Source organism: Elephas maximus, chromosome 20 (genome assembly GCF_024166365.1).
Source record: "Elephas maximus indicus isolate mEleMax1 chromosome 20, mEleMax1 primary haplotype, whole genome shotgun sequence".
NCBI classification, from domain to species: Eukaryota; Metazoa; Chordata; class Mammalia; order Proboscidea; family Elephantidae; genus Elephas; species Elephas maximus.
In genome coordinates this window covers 69,220,564-69,242,357 of record NC_064838.1, presented here as the reverse complement: position 1 = coordinate 69,242,357, position 21,794 = coordinate 69,220,564, and the positions used below count along the sequence as shown (strand labels likewise).

The 21,794-nt window shown below is 44.4% G+C and overlaps 1 protein-coding gene across 11 annotated transcripts in view; it reads right to left on the bottom strand.

Moving 5' to 3' along the window:
- The window catches only part of ATXN7 (ataxin 7), a 199,049-nt gene that overhangs the window by 117,726 nt on the left and 59,529 nt on the right, over positions 1 to 21,794 (bottom strand). For 10 of the 11 annotated variants that reach the window (XR_007514479.1, XR_007514478.1, XR_007514480.1 and 7 more), the window contains exons 3-4: positions 13,783 to 14,052; positions 13,482 to 13,550 (exon numbers count right to left, since the gene is read on the bottom strand). Coding sequence is in view for 6 of the 11 variants with exons in the window: in XM_049863243.1 (XP_049719200.1) it covers positions 13,482 to 13,550; positions 13,783 to 14,041 (328 nt within the window). In the remaining 5 variants the exon portion in view is untranslated. Of the gene's footprint in view, positions 1 to 13,481; positions 13,551 to 13,782; positions 14,053 to 14,433; positions 14,525 to 21,794 lie in introns of those variants that run through there. The other variant, XM_049863240.1, reaches the window with a different exon arrangement.

Below are 21,794 nucleotides of genomic sequence, written 5' to 3'. Positions count from 1 at the left end.
AACAATATTGTTAATATCACATGCAAGTAAATTTTTGCTGAAGATAATTCAAAACTGTTGCAGCAGTACCTCGACAGAAATTCAAGCCCCGGATTCACAAGAGGAAGTAGATCCAGGGATTATCACATGGATCCCGGTTGAAAGCAGAGAATACCAGGAAGATGTTCACCTGTGTTTTACTAACTATGCAAAGGCATTCAACTGTGTGGATTATTACATATTATGGATAAAATTGCAAAGAATGAGAATTCCAGAACACTTAATTGTACCCATGAGGACCCTGTACATAGGCCAAGAGGCAGTCATTCCAACAGAACAAAGGGATACTGTGTGCTTTAAAAACAAGAAAGGTATATGTCAGGATTGTATCCTTTCATCATACTTATTCAATCTGTGTGCTGAGCAAGTAATCAATGAAGCTGGACTATGTGAAGAAAAACATGGCATCAGGATTGGAGGAAGACTCCTTAACAACCTGCGATATGCAGATGACACAACCTTGCTAGCTGAAAGTGAAGAGGACTTAAAGCACTTACTAATGAAGATCAAAGACCACAGCCTTCAGTATGGATTACACCTCAACATAAAAAAAAAAAAAAAATTCCTTACAACTGGACCAATAAGCAACAATTGAAGTTGCCAAGGATTTCACTTTACTTGGATCCACAATCAACATCCATGGAAGCGGCAATCAAGAAATCAAATGACGTATTTCGCTGGGCAAATCTGCTGCAAGGGACTTCTTTAAGGTGTTAAAAAGCAAATATGTCACTTGGAGGACTAAGGTGTGCCTGACTCATGCCGTGGTATTTTCAATTTGTTCATATGCACGTGAAGGCTGGACAATGTATGAGGAATAGAGAAGAACAATTTGTGCCTTTGAATTATGGTGTTGGTGAAGAATACCAAATATGCCATGGACTGTCAAAAGAACAAGGAAATCTGTCTTGGAAGATGTACAGCCAGAACGCTCCTTAGAAGTGAGACTATGTCTCACACACTTTGGACATACTATCGGGGGGACCAGTCCCCAGAGAAGGACATCATACTTGGTAAAGCAGAGGGTCAGTGAGGAAGACCCTCAATGAGATGGATCGACACAGTGGCTGCAACAATGAGCTCAAACACAGCAATGGTTATGAGGATGGCGCAGGACCGGGTAGTTTGGTTCTGTTGTACTTAGGGTCACTATGAGTTGGAAAAGACAATAACAACAATAATCATGGTGATCTTTCAAAAGCACAAATGCCATCATATCATCCCCCAAAAGAGTCCTTCAGATCCCTCCCCTCTCTCTGCCCACTTGGCCCCCACTCTGGGCAAAGCACAAAGTTCTTTTCCGGAAGTTCTTTTCCGGATGACTCGCTTCCTGCCCCATCTCTCGCTCTCCACTACTCACCTCCCAAGGCTGCAGCGACTTCCAGGGTATCCCACAGCGATGCCCCACCTCAGAAGCTGCTCCCCCATGAGACTGACTGGCTTATCCTTCCAGGCTCAGCAGAAGCTCCAACTCTCCCCTTCGCCTCCTCCATGAAGCCTCCTCACCTTCCCCCATCCCCTCCCAGTGCTCTCATCACTCCATCTCGAGTTGTTGCAATTCCTGATTTTCTGGACTCACACTCCACCGACTGGGGACCTCCCAGGGGAGTTTGGGTTTTCTTCTACATGTGCTGAGAGCTCTCTAGAGGATGCACAGTTGCCTGTTTACCTGGTTATCTCCTTGTCTAGATACTCTGAGAAGACGACAAAATCCTTACTCCTACCTACTCTCCACTGATGACCTCCCGAATTCCCTCTTCCTTCACAGAAGTGACAGAACAGACTACCTTATCATCCCACAATCCCAAGTCCCCACCTGTAACTGACTCCACACACATTTCCTCTTGTTACAGGGGAACAAAGTCTTCAATTCTATCCAAGACCAACCTGTCCACCTGGGCTCTGGGTTCCATCCCCGTTTGCCAGCTCAAGGTATTATCCTTGTGACTATCCCTTTTTCTCATGTCTTCAATATTTCCCTCACTCCTGAATTACTCCCAGTAGCAGACAAACATGTCCTAATACTATAAAAAAACGTTTTAAAATCTCCCTTTTATTCCCTTTATCCCACGTTTGTCCTGCTACTGCCTCATTTCTCCATTCCCTTTCAAAGCAAACCCCCTTAAAGAGCTGTCCATACTGACCCTCCCCACGGCTCAGCTCCCATTCTTACAGCCCCTCCAACCAGGCTCTGCCTCCCCGACAACCCTGAGTAAGGTCATCAATGACCTCCACACTTCAAAGCCAGAAATCAATTGTCTGGCCTCACTTTGCTCTACTTCACAGCAGCATCTGACACAGGCATCACTTCACCTTAAAAGCATTTTCTCTTCTTGGATTCCACACTCACTTGGTTCTCCTCCCATCTCACCAGATTCCTCACCTCCTGCATGCAGGTTCCTCCTTACCGCCAGCCCTCTGAACATGCCGTAACACCAGGATCAGTTCCTGGCCCTCTTTTCTTATTTACTGACACACCTTAGGGGAACTCAGTCCCACGGCTTTCAGTACCCCTCGTACACTGATATCACAGATTCACCTACTGCCTCCTGCCCAGGCTGCTCCACCAAGCCCCAAACTGCACATTCAGTTGGCAGCATCACAGCTGCAAGAGATTGCCCACAAGTATAAAAACAGCTCCTGACCCACCTCTCCAGTCTCCACCATTCCTCGTCTCGCTGAAGGGCACCACTCCGTTCCTCAAGCTCCAGATCCCAATTCTTATCTTTCTCTTTCACCACACATCCAATTTTTTACTAAATCCTGTCAATTCTACCTTCCAAACATGTCCTAAACCGGACAGCTTCTCGGCATGGCTGCTGTTATCACGAGAGTCTGAGCCACCACCACCTTTCATGTGGTCGGCCAGCCTGAGGCAGCCACTGGTCTGTACACAGCAGGAGTTAGCTCACACCACTCCCCTGCTCGAGACCTCCAGTACCTTCCCATTACAACAAGCCCCAACTCCTCACCTTGGCCTCTGTGTGAGCATCATTTCGCTCCACTCTTCTCCACTCCCATCCCAAGGCCCGTGTACTTCCTTTTTCTTCTGCTTGAAACACTCTTCCTCCCCTCTCAGATGTTCCAGTTGCTGCTGCTTCTCATCGTTCAACTCTAAGCTCAAATGTTAAATCCTCAGAAAAGCCTTCTTGGACCATGTTAGCTAGAAACCCCCTACACGCCCAGCTCATTAGTCTACTTCATTGACATTTTAGGACCTAAGAGCCCTTTATAACATCTGTGTATTAACTGTATCTTGTTTCACCAGAGAGCGAGGGCTCTCTCTGATTGTTTCACTGTCTGTCTGGCACCCATCAGAGAACCTGGCACTCAATGGTTAAGTCCACATATTTATATCAGGAAAGACCAGTCCCTGGAGAAGGACATCATTATTAGTAGGGGGTCAGAAAAAAAGAGGAAGACCCTCTACAAGATGGACTGACACGATGGCTGCAAGAATGCGCTCTAGCACAACAATGCCTGTGAGGATGGCACAGGACAGGGCAGTGTTTCATTCTGTTGTACAAGAGTTGCTATGAGTCAGAACCAACTCTACAGCACCTAACAACAACCATACATATTTGCTGACCAACTACCTGACTTTGGGGTTAGGGTCGTGCCTTCTCACCCTGCTGACTGTTGTATCATCCAACTCTAGCCTAGCATGAGGCAAAGGGAACACACCTGTCAAACATTTGTGGGATAAGAGCGGAATGAATGAAGTTAAGGCAGAATGGCCAGAGGATTCTCAAGACAAGAACCACACTGGATAAAACATCCTGAGGCCTGCCAAAGGGCAGGGTCTACACCTTGTCAGGAAGTGAAAGGACCAGGCCAGGAAATTCCAGTCCTGCCTGTCAATAAGTGCCCAAAGTAGCTATATGGGAATCCTTGACCAAGGAGCAATTGCCCTAAGTCCAAAGCCTGTAATTGAAGATGTAAAATTGGCCAGAGTAGATTACAGAGAATGATGACTTTCGTGCTCTACACTTGCATTATCATCATTGAAATGAACGCATATTAATTTCTATAATATTTTTCCATTAAAACAAATCTGTCCTTATAGTTTCCAATGAGAACTAGGTAACTTAGAGAACTACTTCAAATTAAACAGGAAATTTTCAAGAATTAAAAAGACAATGTTATAAATTCTAAAGCCCCATGTGACGACTACCACACATACTCAAAGTCACCTAAGTAGGAGCCTCGTACATCTGCCTGATCCACTTCCCAACTCAGCGCGGACAACTTCATTCTGTTAGCTGTCTTCTACCTTTCTTACACAGAAAAAATGGGGTCTGAAAAGCATTACGAGAAGTCGTTTAGAGAAATACAAGCTACAGGCTCCAAATGAGGAGTGAGGGCTGTTCTGCACACAGGGGGTCAGCACTGAGCTTCTCTCTCCAACTCGGAAGAGATGACCGAAGAAAGAATGAAGAAATGTCAACGTCTGCTTCTCATTTTTAGTGGAGTCCAAAAAGGGTTTAAAATTGGGGTCATCTGCTACACTCTGCTGTCTTGAACATGCCGAGCTTTCCTCTCACTGCCTATCATTTCCCTTCTGCCTCTCCCCTGAGAGTCTCAGCTGCCCACCTGGTTAACAGCATGCTCACAACACTGCATTTTCATCATGGATAAAAATAATAAAATTAGTAGCTAACATTTATTGAACAGTTACTCAGCTAAACACTGTACAAGGTGTTAACCTGCCTTGTATCTCTTTTTTTAAAAAAAATAATTTTTATTGTGCTTTAAGCGAAAGTTTACAAATCAAGTCAGTCTGCCACATATAAGCTTATATACGCACACTCCCATTTACTCTCCCCCTAATGAGTCAGCCCGCTCCCTCCTTCCGGTCTCTCGTTTCGTGACCGTTTTGCCAGTTTCTAACCCTCTCTACCCTCCCATCTCCCCTCAGGACAGGAGATGCCCACACAGTCTCAAGCGTCCACCTGATACCAGTAGCTCACTCTTCATCAGCATCTCTCTCCAACCCGTTTTCCAGTCCCTTCCATGTCTGATGAGTTGTCTTGGAGAATGGTTCCTGTCCTGGGCCAACAGAAGGTTTGGGGACCATGACCGCCAGGATTCTTCTAGTCTCAGTCAGACCATTAAGTCTGGTCTTTTTATGAGAATTTGGGGTCTGCTGCCTTGTATCTCTTAATCCTCCCAACTGCTATGAAGTACTACCCCTACTTCCATTTTACAGGTAAGTCAACTTAGGCTTGGAAAAGCTATATAATTTTCCTCAAGTCACTCACCTACTCAAGCTGAACTGTGAAACCAGTTTATTTAACTCCAGAACTGGAGTTCCCAATACTGCTTCTGCTTAAAGCTGCCTTATCCACTTACCATATGGAGCCCCTCTTCTGCACAACACCCACTAATGGCCCACAGAAGCAGCACCGCGGAACACACTTTGGGAAACAATGACTTAAAAAAGTGGTTCTCAAACACCAAAACAGACAGTAGTCTCACAGAAGTTCACAACGAACTAAGGATAAGGACAATGCAATGAGCCTTTCCTAAGTTAAACTTTTTTTCAAATTTAAGGGACTATCTTTTATTCCAAGACAATGTCCTTCATACCTTTACGATGACAGGTAAATGAAATGAGTGGATGAAAATGCTGGCAACCCTAAGTCTGTTACCCCCGAATTATTTTAGAAACTTTCTGGTTTGAAACACCAAAGCCTAGAAACCACTGGTTAAAAGCACTCTCTCCTTCCTAAGCATTACTGGCGTTCAAGATTACGGAAAATATCTGTACAGCCTGGGAGGGGAATACTTTTTCTGTTTTAAGATTATAAATTTAATGGATAATGAACTACTACTTTGTCCTTGGCACATACTTACATATAAGATTTCATGTTAACAGGGTCTTTACTACAAGCAGAACAAGAACACAATCTGGTTTTATGTTCCGAGTGGCTGAAATGTGAAAACCATTCTTCTCCTTTTGCTCACTTACAGCCATCCCTGCTGGATAAGATGAATGTAAACGTAATCCTTTGCCTTTCTCTCTCAGGTACAGCAACCCCAACTGTTAGGTCTACTAACAGGCTTCCTCCTCTCCTTAGAACTTCAATCAAAAAATACTTTAACAATCAGACGGGCACATTTATTAGAAATACTGCCATAAACTTTGAATATCAATGTGATTAAAAGCAATCTTACAGTGAAATGCTATTTAAATAGTGAAATTTCACCTCTCCCTTTTTAAAGGATTTTTTTTTCCTTTTTGCAGGCATAAATCCCAGACGATTGTGTTTGCTATCTGCTGGAACCTTAGCTTTCAAGTAATCATTTTTTAAAGCCAATTACTTCTAATGTAAACCACACACACCCCTCACCCCCCACCAAAGAAAAGGTGTTATAAAAAGAACTGTGACATACGACATACAGACACTTACAACGCACAGCTAGGAAAAGGCTCTGATGTCATGATTTTAAATTATTTTTTTTTCAAGATCAGTATTTCAGCCCAGATACTGTCAGGGAACCTACGAGACCTGCCCAGGCTCATGAAACGCAGGTGCTCACTCTGGAACAGGTAAGCGCGTGGATAGCGGAGTTAGGCAGATCTCAGTTACAGATCCCAAAAGCTCTGTGATACTGCAAGTTACCTGACTTCTCTAAGACTCAGTTTCTTCAGCTGTAAAATGGGGATAATGGTGACACCCACAGCACAGGGATGCTGTGAAGATTATGTACGGTAAAGCACATGCCAGCACACAGTAAACGTGCTATGGAACTTGAGCTGCCCACATTCTCACAGGCATCGTGTGATGTGGACGTCAGAAAGAGGATGTCCTTATAAGGAAGAAAGGAGACTACTTAACAACATGTAGGTCACACTCCAGAAGGATGCATGAATTCCTCACGCTTCAAGCCAAGATCAGAGTTTACAAGAACCACTGAAGACTGTAAACACAGACGCGTGGGAAGCCCACCTTACTGCAGAAACACGTGATGGTTTCCACTTGCTATGAAGCCTTGGGCTCCAGAATCCAGCGTGGATTGTGCTGGGAAAGCACAAAACCTTAAAGACGTGGGGTCGAAGAACACGGAAATGCTCCCTTCTTCAATCAAAACGCAGATCTGTTTCCTGGAGAATCGTCCCTATAATCCCCAAGTCCTCCAAAAGGGCTTCTACTTCTCTAGGCCAGCCTGATGTCAGGGATTCCAAGGAAACGGAGTCAGACACCCTTCTGAAAACCCACGGAAGACCTACACAGCCTCTTTCTCCAGAAAATTTACAAGCCACACGGGCTTAACAGGACCCAAGTACCACCCTCACAGTCTAAGGCTCTTGGAAGCTAAGACAAGAAACATTCTGTTGATGCTCTGTATTCAAACTACTCTTGTGCAGATGACACAGCCTTGCGTGCTGAAAGTGAAAAGAACTTGAAGCACCTACTGATGAAGATCAAAGACCACAGCCTTCTGTATGGATTGCACCCCAACACAAAGAAAACAAAAATCCTCACAACTGGACCAGTGAGCAATATCATGATGAATGGAGAAAAGACTGAAGTTGTCAAGGATTTCATTTTACTTGGATCCACAATCAACACCCATGGAAGCAGCAGTCAAGAAATCAAAAGACACACTGCACTGGGCCAATCTGCTGTAAAGGACCTCTTTAAAGTGTTAAAAAGCAAAGATGTCACCTTGAAGACTAAGGTGCCCCTGACCCAAGCCACGGTATTTTCAATCGCATCATATGCATGTGAAAGCTGGACAATGAATAAGGAAAACTGAAAAAGAATTAACGTCTTTGAATTATGGTGTTGGTGGAGAATACTGAATGTACGTACCATGGACCACGAGAAGAATGAACAAATCTGTCTTGGAAGAAGTACAGCCAAAATGCTCCTTGGAAGCAAGGATAGTGAGACTTCGTTTCACATACTTTGGACATGTTATCAGGAGGGATAAGTCCCTGGAGAAGGACATAATGCTTGGCAGAGCAGAGGGTCGGCGAAAAAGAGGAAGGTCCTCAACGAGATGGACTGACACAGTGGCTGCACACAATGGGCTCAAGCATAATAACAATTGTGAGGAGGGTACAGGGCCAGGCAGTGTTTTGTTCTGTTGTATACAGGGTTGCTACAAATCAGAATCACCTCAACAGCACCATATGTATACACATATAGGTACAGAGATAGATAAAACAGGTGTATGCCCCAGAAAAGTAGAAGTGAGTGACAAAGACGGACAAGCACAGGAACTTTCTTACTCCACGTATTTCCTTGTATCTCAGCATACTTCTTTAGTATTGAATAAACATTGGTTTAAAAATATTGGATTTTACAATTTTGAATACTCTCCCCCTCAAAACAGAAAGTTCAAAAAGAACTCGAATCACATTCTGCAGAGCCGGTTTCCTTTCATCAACCAGAGAACTCATTGGAACAGGGCTGGCAAACGCTCTCCTGTGAAGAGTGGGACAGTCAATAATGTAAGCTGAGGGGGCTGTACGGTCCCTGTCATACCTGCTCAGCACTGATGCTCAGTGTATCAAGAAAGCAGCCATACAAAGTTAATGAATGGGCATGGCTGCGTTCCAATAAAACTTTATTTACGGATACCGACATTCGAATTTCATGTAATTTTCATGTGTCAGGAAATCTTGTTTTGAGTTTCTATTTCCACTGTTTAACAATATGAAAACCATTCTTAGCTAGGCTCCAGGCAGGATTTAGCCCAGGGGCTGCAGTGCGCCTTAGGATATCTAACACGCTACGGGGGGAGGATTTCTGTTGCTGGAGTGTCTACCTGGGACACCAGGGCTCCTTCACCCAAGGGTTAGTGCAGAACTTACTAGCAGGGAGTTACACACAGGAACTGTCTGCAAGGACGCTGCCCATCGTCACTGCAGCACTGACCACCTGCTACCCAATCACCTGAGAGCTCCTTAAAGGTGGGTTCATGGTCAACAAGCACTCCAGATGTTTCTGATGCACTCTGACACCTAGGTCTCACTGGTTCCTGTCCGAGGCTTAGTTTGCTCCCCGCTTAAGATGTAAGCAGACGACAAGCGGGGTCACCTGCCAGAGCCCTTACACACCCATGGATCAGAAATGGCAGCCTGGCGTGCCTCAAAACAAAGAGCTGTACACGCAAGGGCTCCATTTTGCAGGAAACAAGCTCAAGTTCACACATGCATTAAAAAAAAAAAAGATATGATATCTGAGATTTGCTTCACAATTATTCAGTGTGGGGAGGGGGGAAGAGATGAAACAAGATTGGGCCATGACTTGGGAAACGGACTCAGGGAGGCTCGTTAAAATACTTTCTCTACTTTTATGTGTTTCAAATTGTCCCTAGGAAAAAGGGGGAAAACAGGTAAGAGAAACCCTAGAGAAAACGCTCCCCACTTCAGAGAGAGGCTTTTAGGTTTATAATGCAGTGCCTCTGACAAGTACTTTACACAAATACCTATTTGATTTCAGTTAACCGCCTATGAAGAACCCCTCCACCCCCAACCAGGCAAGAAGAAAGTGCTATTGTTATGCTGACTCAGTCCGTGCTGGTCGAGGCTGCCCACCTCTCTAAACCAAAAAACCAAACCCACTGCCGTCATGTCAATTCCAGCTCATAGTGACCCTACAGGCCAGAGCAGAACTGCCCCACTGGGTTACCAAGGAGTGCCAGGAGAATTCGCACTGCCGACCTTTTGGTTAGCAGCTATAGTTCTTAACCACTACGCCACCAGAGTTTCCTCTCTAGTCTGTCTTTCTTTTTACCTAGCTGCCTACAGCTGCCAACCAACCTCTTCTCCATCTTGCCTTTGACTCAACTCTGTTAAATTTAAGTGCGGCTATCTCCCTTTTTTTTTTTTAATCTCCCTAGGTCGCCATCCAACTCCCTTGCCCAAATATCAGTGATAAGAGAGGTGGTGGTGTCCTGTCTTCACTCTTTCTGCAAAGTGTAAACGGAAAGCTACACTCAAGCAGAGCAACAGGAAGCACTGAGAGACAGTCTCTTGCCCTCCCAGGTCCGTGAAGTACACACCCCCACAGAAGGGGTACCAGCTGTCTCACAGTCACAATACAATGGAAAGCTGGTCATTTGAACCATTCACCCTGGAGTGACTCGATTCAATCTTCATAGTAGTCCCATTCATTCATTTTGAACAAGTATGTGCTGAACACAAACCGTGTGCAGTAGCTGTATATACCTCAACACACAAAGCTCCTGCCCTCAGAGCGCTTACTCCGATGAAGGAGCCACCACGTAATACAAAATTTCCAATGGTAAGTAGAGCACCTGGAGAAAGGAAGAATACTTTGATATTGTACAACAGGTGGACTTAAGTCAGGGATGGCTTCCCAAAGAGAATGTCGTTTGTCCAATTCCACTGTCAACTCCTACAATCCCACAATGAAACTATGTGTGTGTGTAAAACAAAAACCCCAATCGACTCCGACTCACAGTGACCCTACAGGACAAAGCAGAACTGTCCCTTAGGATTCGAACTGCCAAGCTTTTGGTTAGCAGCCGTAGCTGTTAATCATTGGGTAAAAAAAATAAATAAATAAAGCACCTTACTTTCACAGTGAATTAAACATACAAAAAAATTTTTTTTTGTATGTTTAATTCACTGTGAAAGTAAGGTGCTTAGTGTTTTGATTCCTTATGGCTCTCTTTATGCTCAGACACTAACATGGAAACCTTAATCAGTTATTCACATCGCTTAATTCAGTCTAAACGTAATTTTGTTAAATCCAGAATTTCACAAATCACCCTTGGGAAAAAAAAATTTTTTTTTCTTCTAAAAGAGTTCTGTCATTTAAAAAATAATCAAAATGTATTATCTTTTTCCACCAAAATCAACTGTGCTGTCAAGTTATAGAACAAAACAAACAAGGCTTTTAAAATATGAGAATGCAGAGAAACAAAAATTAGGTGGACTTCTGAAATATTACTGAAATTTTATCCTAATTAGCCATCCTGTGCTAAAAGAAGAAAAAAGAAAAATCACCCAGTTGTCATGGAGTCGATTTCGACTCATGGCGACCCCATGTGTGTCAGAGCACAACCATGCTCCACAGGGTTTGCAAAGACTTATTTTTCAGAAGCAGATTGCCAGGCCTTTCTCCTGAGGTGCCTCTGGGTAGATTCAAACCTCCAACCTTTGAGTTAGCAGCCAAGTGCACCACCCAGGGACTCCATCTATATTTTGTCTGAGATCATATATACAAGACTCCAAAACGCCTTTTCTTGGTAGGAGATAATGTGAACCAAAAACAATGGGATGTCACTACCTAGTAATTTTTTTTTTGTAATATTAAAATGTGCTTTCATTCCTTAAGCAGCCATAATGCTAGGAGAGCACAAAGACCCTCTGCGTGAGCGCTTAGAGTGGATTCTTAAAATGCCCAGAGAATCCACCAAGTCACAAGCAAATCAAGAACTGACTGAATTTAAAACTTTACTTGGAACAGGCATGTGTGCACTCCAACCAGCCTAGTAGCTACAAAAGAAAAAAAAAAATTAGGAAGCTACTAGGCTACAGCATCCTAAAAAAGACACCTCTAATGAAGACTGGAGCCACTGGAGCCCTGGTGGCGCAGTGGTTAAGGGCTGCAGCTGCTAACTAAAAGGTTGGCAGTTTGAATCCACCAGCTGCTTCCTGGAAACCCTATGGGGCAGTTTAACTCTTTCACATAGGGTCACTGTAAGTCAGAATCCACTCAACGGCAAAGGGTTTCATTTTCTCTTTTGGTTTAAAAAAGACTAATAATCTGGTAGGTCAGAAGCAGGACAACTAGATCCAGGACCCTAGTTAGAAAGTCTTGTGCCTGTATGGGAAATCTGCTGATGAATGAAAGTCACAGCAAAAAATAACACAGAAAAACTAGATCTAAGCCACTACATTTGTTTGGGTTTCAGTCCAGACCAAGTTGCTGATAATTAGCACTCTGTTTTCCCACAGATTTAGGAACCTTTTATGAGAAAGGTATCCACACCCAGAGAATGAAAACTATGAACAAGTGCGGGTCCAGTCTGCTAAAACTCTATTCCAACTGCTCCTATGAGAGCTACCACCTAGTGATTTTAATTTTCTAAGCCCAGGCGGCCTGCCAATTCAACTCTAAAACCGGACGAACAACTGATTTTTCCTATTGCAACATCGCCAGCAAGTCCTACGCCTTCCCTCTCTTCGCTCGGCTCAGACAGCAATCCTCATTTTCAAAATCAACTAATTTGCTCTATAATCTAATCCAACTGGAAGCTCTCTTCCAACTGCCACTGGTATTACTCTTCTTCACAGTCCCAACAAGTGGCCAATTGAGAGAACAAAGACTAGGAGCGTGAAGACAAACGTGAAGCAAGACTAACAACGGGCCAACTCTGGCTTCGGAAGGTGCCAGGAGCCAAAGTTCTCCCTATTCTTGAGCCCTGGGCAGTAACTCTGCCAAAATAAACGGCTACGGGTGAGAAACAACACTGCACCAGGGAATATAAACTCAGTACTTTGAAAACCAATCTCACTCAATGCCTTGTCCTCACTACCACTCAAACTTAAAACCGAACCTGAACAGGTGGACTGTACTCAAGAAGTCTTTTCTGACCAGTGTGCCCAGGCCTGGAGCTGGTAATAGACAGCACACACAGAGTATTCAAAGAAAATCTTAAGGCAACGTCTTACAGTTTCTAGGTGCCTGATCTGACTTCCATTTGGAGTCATGCCTTCAGCTACAGATATTTCCCTAGAGTATCCTTTTACCAAACAGTTTTATCAAGAACTGACAAATAACTAGATTCTAACTCCTACAGGCACTAAAGGCATGTTTCACCCTATAAATTCTGGCCTTTTCTTTTCTGAACTTGGCAGCTCCCCCACTAACAAAAACAAGCAAGCAAAAGGTGACCAACTTCTCCTGGGCTGTAACACTCACTTTGTAGCATCCTAAACTCTATGACTTAAATCTCACAGAAGGCCCAGGTACAGCGCCACCTTTCTCTACGTTGAAAATCCATTTTGATCGCAGCAGAAATTTTCAGGTGACATGGTTTCTTTCCAGGGCATCCCCCTAAGCAGCTGTAGAAATGCTTGCTAAAGCTGAGAATTCTTTCCTCCGCTTGCGCGTCTCCTTAAGAGGGTCAGACCTGATGGGATCTGGGTTAAACTCGCGCTCAGCACGCAGCGATGGAAGGAAGTCTGCAGTCCTGCGAGCTGGCTACCTATCACTCGCCACTCATGCTGCACCTCACTGGCCCCCACTCAAGGGCGCCAGGTCGCTCCCCATTAAGGAAGTCCCCGAAGCCAGATTTTCCAAACGATCTGCCCCTTCCCCTCCTTCCTCCTTGGGCAGCATCCTCGCTGGGGGAAGGAGTGGTGAGGTGGGCTGAAGTTTCAGGCCCTGAGGCAGGCGGCAGGATAACTTCCCCAGGACCTGCAGAAACTCCATCAGGGGGGCTGGACTCACCTTCCCGACAGAGACCCATGACTTCACGGTTTTTCCCAAACTCCTTGAAACTTTCGTCCAGTTCCGTCCCTAGGAGACACACACACACACACAGGAGGAAGATAGAGGCTGGTCAGTGGCCGGAGTGTGACGCACCTCACGCACACACGGGGTAGGTGGGGGCACCTCAGCGTTCCCCAGGGGCGACAGCGTCGCTGACCCCCAAGTGGGCGGGCAGGGGACGGGCGGGGGAAGGGAGGAGAGCTCAGGACCGGGAGGGAGGCGGGGGCGGGGGGGGGGAGAGGAGGGCGTGGACACTCACCGTCCGTCCCAGGAAGTTTGGAAGCCTCAACCCACAGATTCCACGACTGTCCCAGCAGGGCTTCAGGACTGGGCAGGGGCCTGCGCTCCCCGACGGTCGCCATGGCGGCAGCGGCCGAGCTGGAGGCGGCGCTGTCCTCCGGCCGCGGGCGCCGTGGCGGCGGCCTCTGCGGAGGCTGCGGCTGCGGCTGCCGGGCGCCCGCTCCGCCCGCCGCCCGGCGCAGCTCCCCCCTGACGTCATCCACGGCCCGCTCCGACATTCTTTCCGCTCCTACAATGTAACAAAAAGGGGGACCGAGTCGAGCAGGGGCCGCCCTTAAGGAGGCGCCGGAGTTCCGGCGCGCGGCCCGCGGCCCGGGGCGCTGACAGCCCGGCCTCCCCGCCCCCGCCCGCGCGCGCACCCCGGCCTCCCCGCCCGGGCGCAGAGTCCGCGACGCCGGCCCGCTTTCGGTTTCGGGCCCGGCGGCCCTCGGGGCAGGGGCCGGACCCCGGGGCCCGCCACCGCGGCGCGGGTCCCTCGCCCGCCTCCGCCCGGGGTCCCGGCCCGGGGCGCGCAGGCCGGCGTCCGGAGCTGCTCGCGCCCCGGGCCCGCGTCCCACCACGGAAGAGCGGGCGGGAGCCTGAGACGCGCCCCCGGCCCTGGGATGCCCACCCTGAGGCCGCTCGCATCCCCAGGACGGGCCCGGCTACCCCGCTCCTTCCTTCCGTTCGAGCGTCCGTCCGAGCGGCGGCGCCCGGCCGGCTCCCTTAAGCGGAGGCGCCTCCCGACGCCGCCTCCCCTCGCCGGTCCCTCCCTCTCCGCTCGCTCCGGCGAAGTTTGCACGTCAAGCCCCCGGAGTGCAGCGAGGGCGAAGTCGGAAACGCAGCCACCTACGGAGCTGCGGCCGGCCGGGCACGAGCGTGTCGCCGCCGTCGGGCCTCCCGCCCTGGGTGCTGGGGAGGGGGGGCGCAGGGCCGGGCTGGGGCGCTTTCCTCGCCGCTCGCGGGCGGCCGCGCAGCTGTCAAAAGCATGAACGGGGACGACGGCCGAGCGGGTGCCTGGCGCGTCGAAAACCATCCGCAGGCGTGGACGCGCGGCCCAGGTGTGCCTGCCGGCGACCCCAGGCCCATGCGCGCAGGAGGCCGCCCACGTGTGTACCCCGACGCTGTCCACCCCGCTCACGGTGTGCGTCCGAGGCCCTTGAATACCTTGTCCAGCAAAGAGGGGACCATGAAATCAGTGTAAGAGCGAGGGCAAAAAGAGACCGAGGCATCTCTTACAATCAGTACCCCAAATTTCTGTATTTACCACTTTGCTTCTGGAAGTAATTCATTTATCACGAAAATAAAAAAATTGCTATTTAGAAATGATTCACTTCTAATTTGAGTTGCTAGTCTCTCCTGCCGGCTGTCTTTGCTTGAGCAAGGCGAGAACTCAGGGTTTAGGGGAATGTATGAAATTTCTAGAAAACTGTTTGGATGATACTGTTTTCCGATTTTGTTTATTAAATTAAGCCTTGGCCCACAAGACTTGGAAAGCCAACATACACACACGCACACAGCTTTTGCTTAGGAAATAGCCTACTGATGTGAAAATACAGGGTTGCAAACATGGGAAGTACTTGAAACAGTAGCAGACCACACGGAGCACTCAATGAGTGTTGCTATTATATCAAATGGCTACGGAAATTTGAAGCTTCGGACAAAAATGATTCTGATTGTCACGCTTCACCGGACAGTAACATCGGTGCTCACAGCGCGTGTGGAAGCCCCTTCTTACAGGTGCATTCTCTGACCAGGTGGAAGGAATGGGGATTTATTCATGTTTTTGATCCCCAACATCTGGTCCCATGGAGGCGGTCAACAACTCTGAAGAAACAAAGTTCAATTTGCAGGAACATAGACATGTTTAAATAAATATAAAAATTAGTAAGAAACCAGGGCTCCAGTGGAGAGAATTTATTTTAGGTTCAAAATTTAAATGCTTTCGAATACATATGTGTATATATATATATATATTAATCAGTGACTTTTTATTTTAGAAAGATTTAGAAATAAAACTGTAAATTTTTTTCCTGGACTACATGCAAAAACAAGTCCAAAAAGTGAAATTATGCATGCTTCCTGTCCTTACCTGAGAAGTAGTAAAAGCAAAATAACCAGCAATGGTAGAAATGAGTGATTATGTGTGTGTGTTTTAAAACAAATCGTATCTGAAGCTGTAACTTCCTACATAAGTGCATCGATGAGAAAAACGTAAGGGTAAAATGTGTAATTGCTTAGCAAGAACAGGGTTCCTAAATCTTAACACAGGCCTCCACTCTCGGATGTTCCCATTGCAGACTTACAACTTTTCATTCATTTCAAATAATTGAAAAATCTGTATAACTACATGAAAACATTTGATTTTTCTGTTTCCCAGGATTAAAATACACAACTTATTAAGTACATTGAATTTTGTAAGTTCAGCATTTAAGATAAATAAAAACTTGAATTTTAATGGCATTTGGAGCTGCAATTCAAAAAAAAAAGGTTAGGGCCACCCAGTTATACAGATAGCAAAGAGAGCTTGCCTGCTACCTGAGTGAGAACCAAAATAAGAGGAAGAATGGTAAATGTGAAGCACAGTCCCACTTCCTAAAGACACTGCTTGGTAACTCACTTTTTTTTTTTTTTTTTTTTCTGGTATAAACCCCACTTGGTCATACTACATTATTTTTTTTTTTTTTATAATAACTTTTATTAAGCTTCAAGTGAACGTTTACAAATCCAATCAGTCTGTCACATATAAGTTTACATACATCTCACTCCCTACTCCCACTTACTCTCCCCGTCTTGAGTCAGCCCTTTCAGTCTCTCCTTTCTTGACAATTTTGCCGGCTTCCCTCTCTCTCTATCCTCCCATCCCCCCTCCAGACAAGAGTTGCCAACACAATCTCAAGTGTACACCTGATATAATTAGCTCACTCTTCATCAGCGTCTCTCTCCCACCCGCGGACCAGTCCCTTTCATGTCTGATGAGTTGTCTTCAGGGATGGTTCCTGTCCTGTGTCAACAGAAGGTCTGGAGAGCATGGCCGCCGGGATTCCTCCAGTCTCAGTCAGACCATTAAGTTTGGTCTTCTTATGAGAATTTGGGGTCTGCATCCCACTGCTCTCCTGCTCCCTCAGGGGTCCTCTGCTGAGCTCCCTGTCAGGGCAGTCATCGATTGTGGCCGGGCACCAACTAGTTCTTCTGGTCTCAGGATGATGTAGGTCTCTTGTTCATGTGGCCCTTTCTGTCTCTTGGGCTCTTAGTTGTCATGTGGGCTTGGTGTTCTTCATTTTCCTTTGCTCCAGGTGGGTTGAGACCAATTGCTGCATCTTAGATGGCTGCTTGTTAGCATTTAAGACCCCAGACGCCACATTTCAAAGTGGGATGCAGAATGATTTCATAATAGAATTATTTTGCCAATTGACTTAGAAGTCCCCGCAAACCATGTTCCCCAGACCCCCGCGCTTGCTCCGCTGAGCTTTGAAGCATTCATTTTATCCTGGAAACTTCTTTGCTTTTGGTCCAGTCCAATTGAGCTGACCTTCCATGTATTGAGTGTTGTCTTTCCCTTCACCTAAAGCAGTTCTTATCTACTGATTAATCAATAAAAAAACCCTCTCCCACCCTCCCTCCCTCCCCCCCTCGTAACCACAAAAGTATGTGTTCTTCTCAGGTTTACTATTTCTCAAGATCTTATAATAGTGGTCTTATACAGTATTTGTCCTTTTGCCTCTGACTCATTTCGCTCAGCATAATGCCTTCCAGGTTCCTCCATGTTATGAAATGTTTCAGAGATTCGTCACTGTTCTTTATCGATGCGTAGTATTCCATTGTGTGAATATACCACAATTTATTTACCCATTCATCCGTTGATGGACACCTTGGTTGCTTCCAACTTTTTGCTATTGTAAACAGAGCTGCAATAAACATGGGTGTGCATATATCTGTTTGTATGAAGGCTCTTGTATCTCTAGGGTATATTCCGAGGAGTGGGATTTCTGGGTTGTATGGTAGTTCTATTTCTAACTGTTTAAGATAACGCCAGATAGATTTCCAAAGTGGTTGTACCATTTTACATTCCCACCAGCAGTGTATGAGAGTTCCAATCTCTCCGCAGCCTCTCCAACATTTATTATTTTGTGTTTTTTGGATTAATGCCAGCCTTGCTGGTGTGAGATGGAATCTCATCGTAGTTTTAATTTGCATTTCTCTAATGGCTAATGATCGAGAGCATTTTCTCATGTATCTGTTGGCTGCCTGAATATCTTCTTTAGAGAAATGTGTGTTCATATCCTTTGCCCACTTCTTGATTGGGTTGTTTGTCTTTTTGTGGTTGAGTTTTGACAGAATCATGTAGATTTTAGAGATCAGGCGCTGGTCGGAGATGTCATAGCTGAAAATTCTTTCCCAATCTGTAGGTGGTCTTTTTACTCTTTTGGTGAAGTCTTTAGATGAGCATAGGTGTTTGATTTTTAGGAGCTCCCAGTTATCGGGTTTCTCTTCATCATTTTTGGTAATGTTTTGTATTCTGTTTATACCTTGTATTAGGGCTCCTAGGGTTGTCCCAATTTTTTCTTCCATGATCTTTATCGTTTTAGTCTTTATGTTTAGGTCTTTGATCCACTTGGAGTTAGTTTTTGTGCATGGTGTGAGGTATGGGTCCTGTTTCATTTTTTTGCAAATGGATATCCAGTTATGCCAGCACCATTTGTTAAAAAGGCTGTCTTTTCCCCAGTTAATTGACACTGGTCCTTTGTCAAATATCAGCTGCTCATACGTGGATGGATCTATGTCTGGGTTCTCAATTCTGTTCCATTGGTCTATGTGTCTGTTGTTGTACCAATACCAGGCTGTTTTGACTACTGTGGCTGTATAATAGGTTCTGAAGTCAGGTAAGGTGAGGCCTCCCACTTTCTTCTTCTTTTTCAGTAGTGCTTTGCTTATCCGGGGCTTTTTTCCCTTCCATATGAAATTGGTGATTTGTTTCTCTATCCCCTTAAAATATGACATTGGAATTTGGATCGGAAGTGCGTTAAATGTATAGATGGCTTTTGGTAGAATAGACATTTTTACTATGTTAAGTCTTCCTATCCATGAGCAAGGTATGTTTTTCCACTTAAGTATGTCCTTTTGAATTTCTTGTAGTAGAGCTTTGTAGTTTTCTTTGTATAGGTCTTTTACATCCTTGGTAAGATTTATTCCTAAGTATCTTATCTTCTTGGGGGCTACCGTGAATGGTATTGATTTGGTTATTTCCTCTTCGGTGTTCTTTTTGTTGATGTAGAGGAATCCAAGTGATTTTTGTATGTTTATTTTATAACCTGAGACTCTGCCAAACTCTTCTATTAGTTTCAGTAGTTTTCTGGAGGATTCCTTAGGGTTTTCTGTGTATATAATCATGTCATCTGCAAATAGTGATAACTTTACTTCTTCCTTGCCAATCCGGATACCTTTTATTTCTTTGTCTAGCCTGATTGCCCTGGCTAAGACTTCCAACACGATGTTGAATAAGAGCGGTGATAAAGGGCATCCTTGTCTGGTTCCCGTTCTCAAGGGAAATGCTTTCAGGTTCTCTCCATTTAGAGTGATATTGGCTGTTGGCTTTGCATAGATGCCCTTTATTATGTTGAGGAATTTTCCTTCAATTCCTATTTTGGTAAGAGTTTTTATCATAAATGGGTGTTGGACTTTGTCAAATGCCTTTTCTGCATCAATTGATAAGATCATGTGGTTTTTGTCTTTTGTTTTATTTATGTGATGGATTACATTAATGGTTTTTCTGATATTAAACCAGCCTTGCATACCTGGTATAAATCCCACTTGATCAGGGTGAATTATTTTTTTGATGTGTTGTTGGATTCTATTGGCTAGAATTTTGTTGAGGATTTTTGCATCAATGTTCATGAGGGATATAGGTCTATAATTTTCTTTTTTTGTAATGTCTTTACCTGGTTTTGGTATCAGGGAGATGGTGGCTTCATAGAATGAGTTGGGTAGTATTCCGTCATTTTCTATGCTTTGGAATACCTTTAGTAGTAGTGGTGTTAACTCTTCTCTGAAAATTTGGTAGAACTCTGCAGTGAAGCCGTCCGGGCCAGGACTTTTTTTTTGTTGGGAGTTTTTTGATTACCGTTTCAATCTCTTTTTTTGTTATGGGTCTATTTAGTTGTTCTGCTTCTGAATGTGTTAGTTTAGGTAGGTAGTGTTTTTCAAGGAATTCATCCATTTCTTCTAGGTTTTCAAATTTGTTAGAGTACAATTTTTCATAATAATCTGAAATGATTCTTTTAATTTCATTTGGTTCTGTTGTGATGTGGTCCTTCTCATTTCTTATTCGGGTTATTTGTTTCCTTTCCTGTATTTCTTTAGTCAGTCTAGCCAATGGTTTATCAATTTTGTTAATTTTTTCAAAGAACCAGCTTTTGGCTTTGTTAATTCTTTCAATTGTTTTTCTGTTCTCTAATTCATTTAGTTCAGCTCTAATTTTTATTATTTGTTTTCTTCTGGTGCCTGATGGATTCTTTTGTTGCTCACTTTCTATTTGTTCAAGTTGTAGGGACAGTTCTCTGATTTTGGCTCTTTCTTCTTTTTGTATGTGTGCATTTATTGATATAAATTGACCTCTGAGCACTGCTTTTGCTGTGTCCCAGAGGTTTTGATAGGAAGTATTTTCATTCTCGTTGCTGTCTATGAATTTCCTTATTCCCTCCTTGATGTCTTCTATAACCCAGTCTTTTTTCAGGAGGGTATTGTTCATTTTCCAAGTATTTGATTTCTTTTCCCTCGTTCTCCTGTTATTGATCTCTAGTTTTATTGCCTTGTGGTCTGAGAAGATGCTTTGTAATATTTCGATGTTTTGGACTCTGCAAAGGTTTGTTTTATGACCTAATATGTGGTCTATTCTAGAGAATGTTCCATGTGCGCTAGAAAAAAAAGTATATTTTGCAGTAGTTGGGTGGAGAGTTCTGTATAAGTCAATGAGGTCAAGTTGGTTGATTGTTGTAATTAGATCTTCCGTGTCTCTGTTGAGCTTCTTACTGGATGTCCTGTCCTTCTCCGAAAGGGGTGTGTTGAAGTCTCCTACTATAATTGTGGAGGTATCTATCTCGCTTTTCAGTTCTGTTAAAATTTGATTTATATATCTTGCAGCCCTGTCATTGGGTGCGTAAATATTTAATATGGTTATGTCTTCCTGGTCAATTGTCCCTTTTATCATTATATAGTGTCCTTCTTTATCCTTTGTGGTGGATTTAAGTCTAAAGTCTATTTTGTCAGAAATTAATATTGCTACTCCTCTTCTTTTTTGCTTATTGTTTGCTTGATATACTTTTTTCCATCCTTTGAGTTTTAGTTTGTTTGTGTCTCTAAGTCTAAGGTGTGTCTCTTGTAGGCAGCATATAGATGGATCGTGTTTCTTTATCCAGTCTGTGACTCTCTGTCTCTTTATTGGTGCATTTAGTCCATTTACATTCAGGGTAATTATAGATAAATAAGTTTTTAGTGCTGTCATTTTGATGCCTTTTTATGTGTGTTGTTGACAATTTCATTTTTCCACATACTTTTTTGTGCTGAGGCGTTTTTCTTAGTAAATTGTGAGATCCTCACTTTCATAGTGTTTGACTTTATGTTAGTTGAGTCGTTACGTTTTTCTTGGTTTTTGTCTTGAGTTATAGAGTTGTTATACCTTTTTGTGGTTACCTCATTATATACCCCTATTTTTCTAAGTAAAAACCTAACTTGTATTGTTCTATATCGCCTTGTATCACTCTCCATATGGCAGATCAATGCCTCCTGTATTTAGTCCCTCTTTTTGATTATTGTGATCTTTTACCTATTGACTTCCATGATTCCCTGTTATGTGTATTTTTTTTTAATTAATCTTAATTTGTTTGTTTTTGTGATTTCCCTATTGGAGTTGATATCAGGACGTTCTGTTTTGTGACCTTGTGTTGTGCTGATATCTGATATTATTGGTTCTCTGACCAAACAATATCCTTTAGT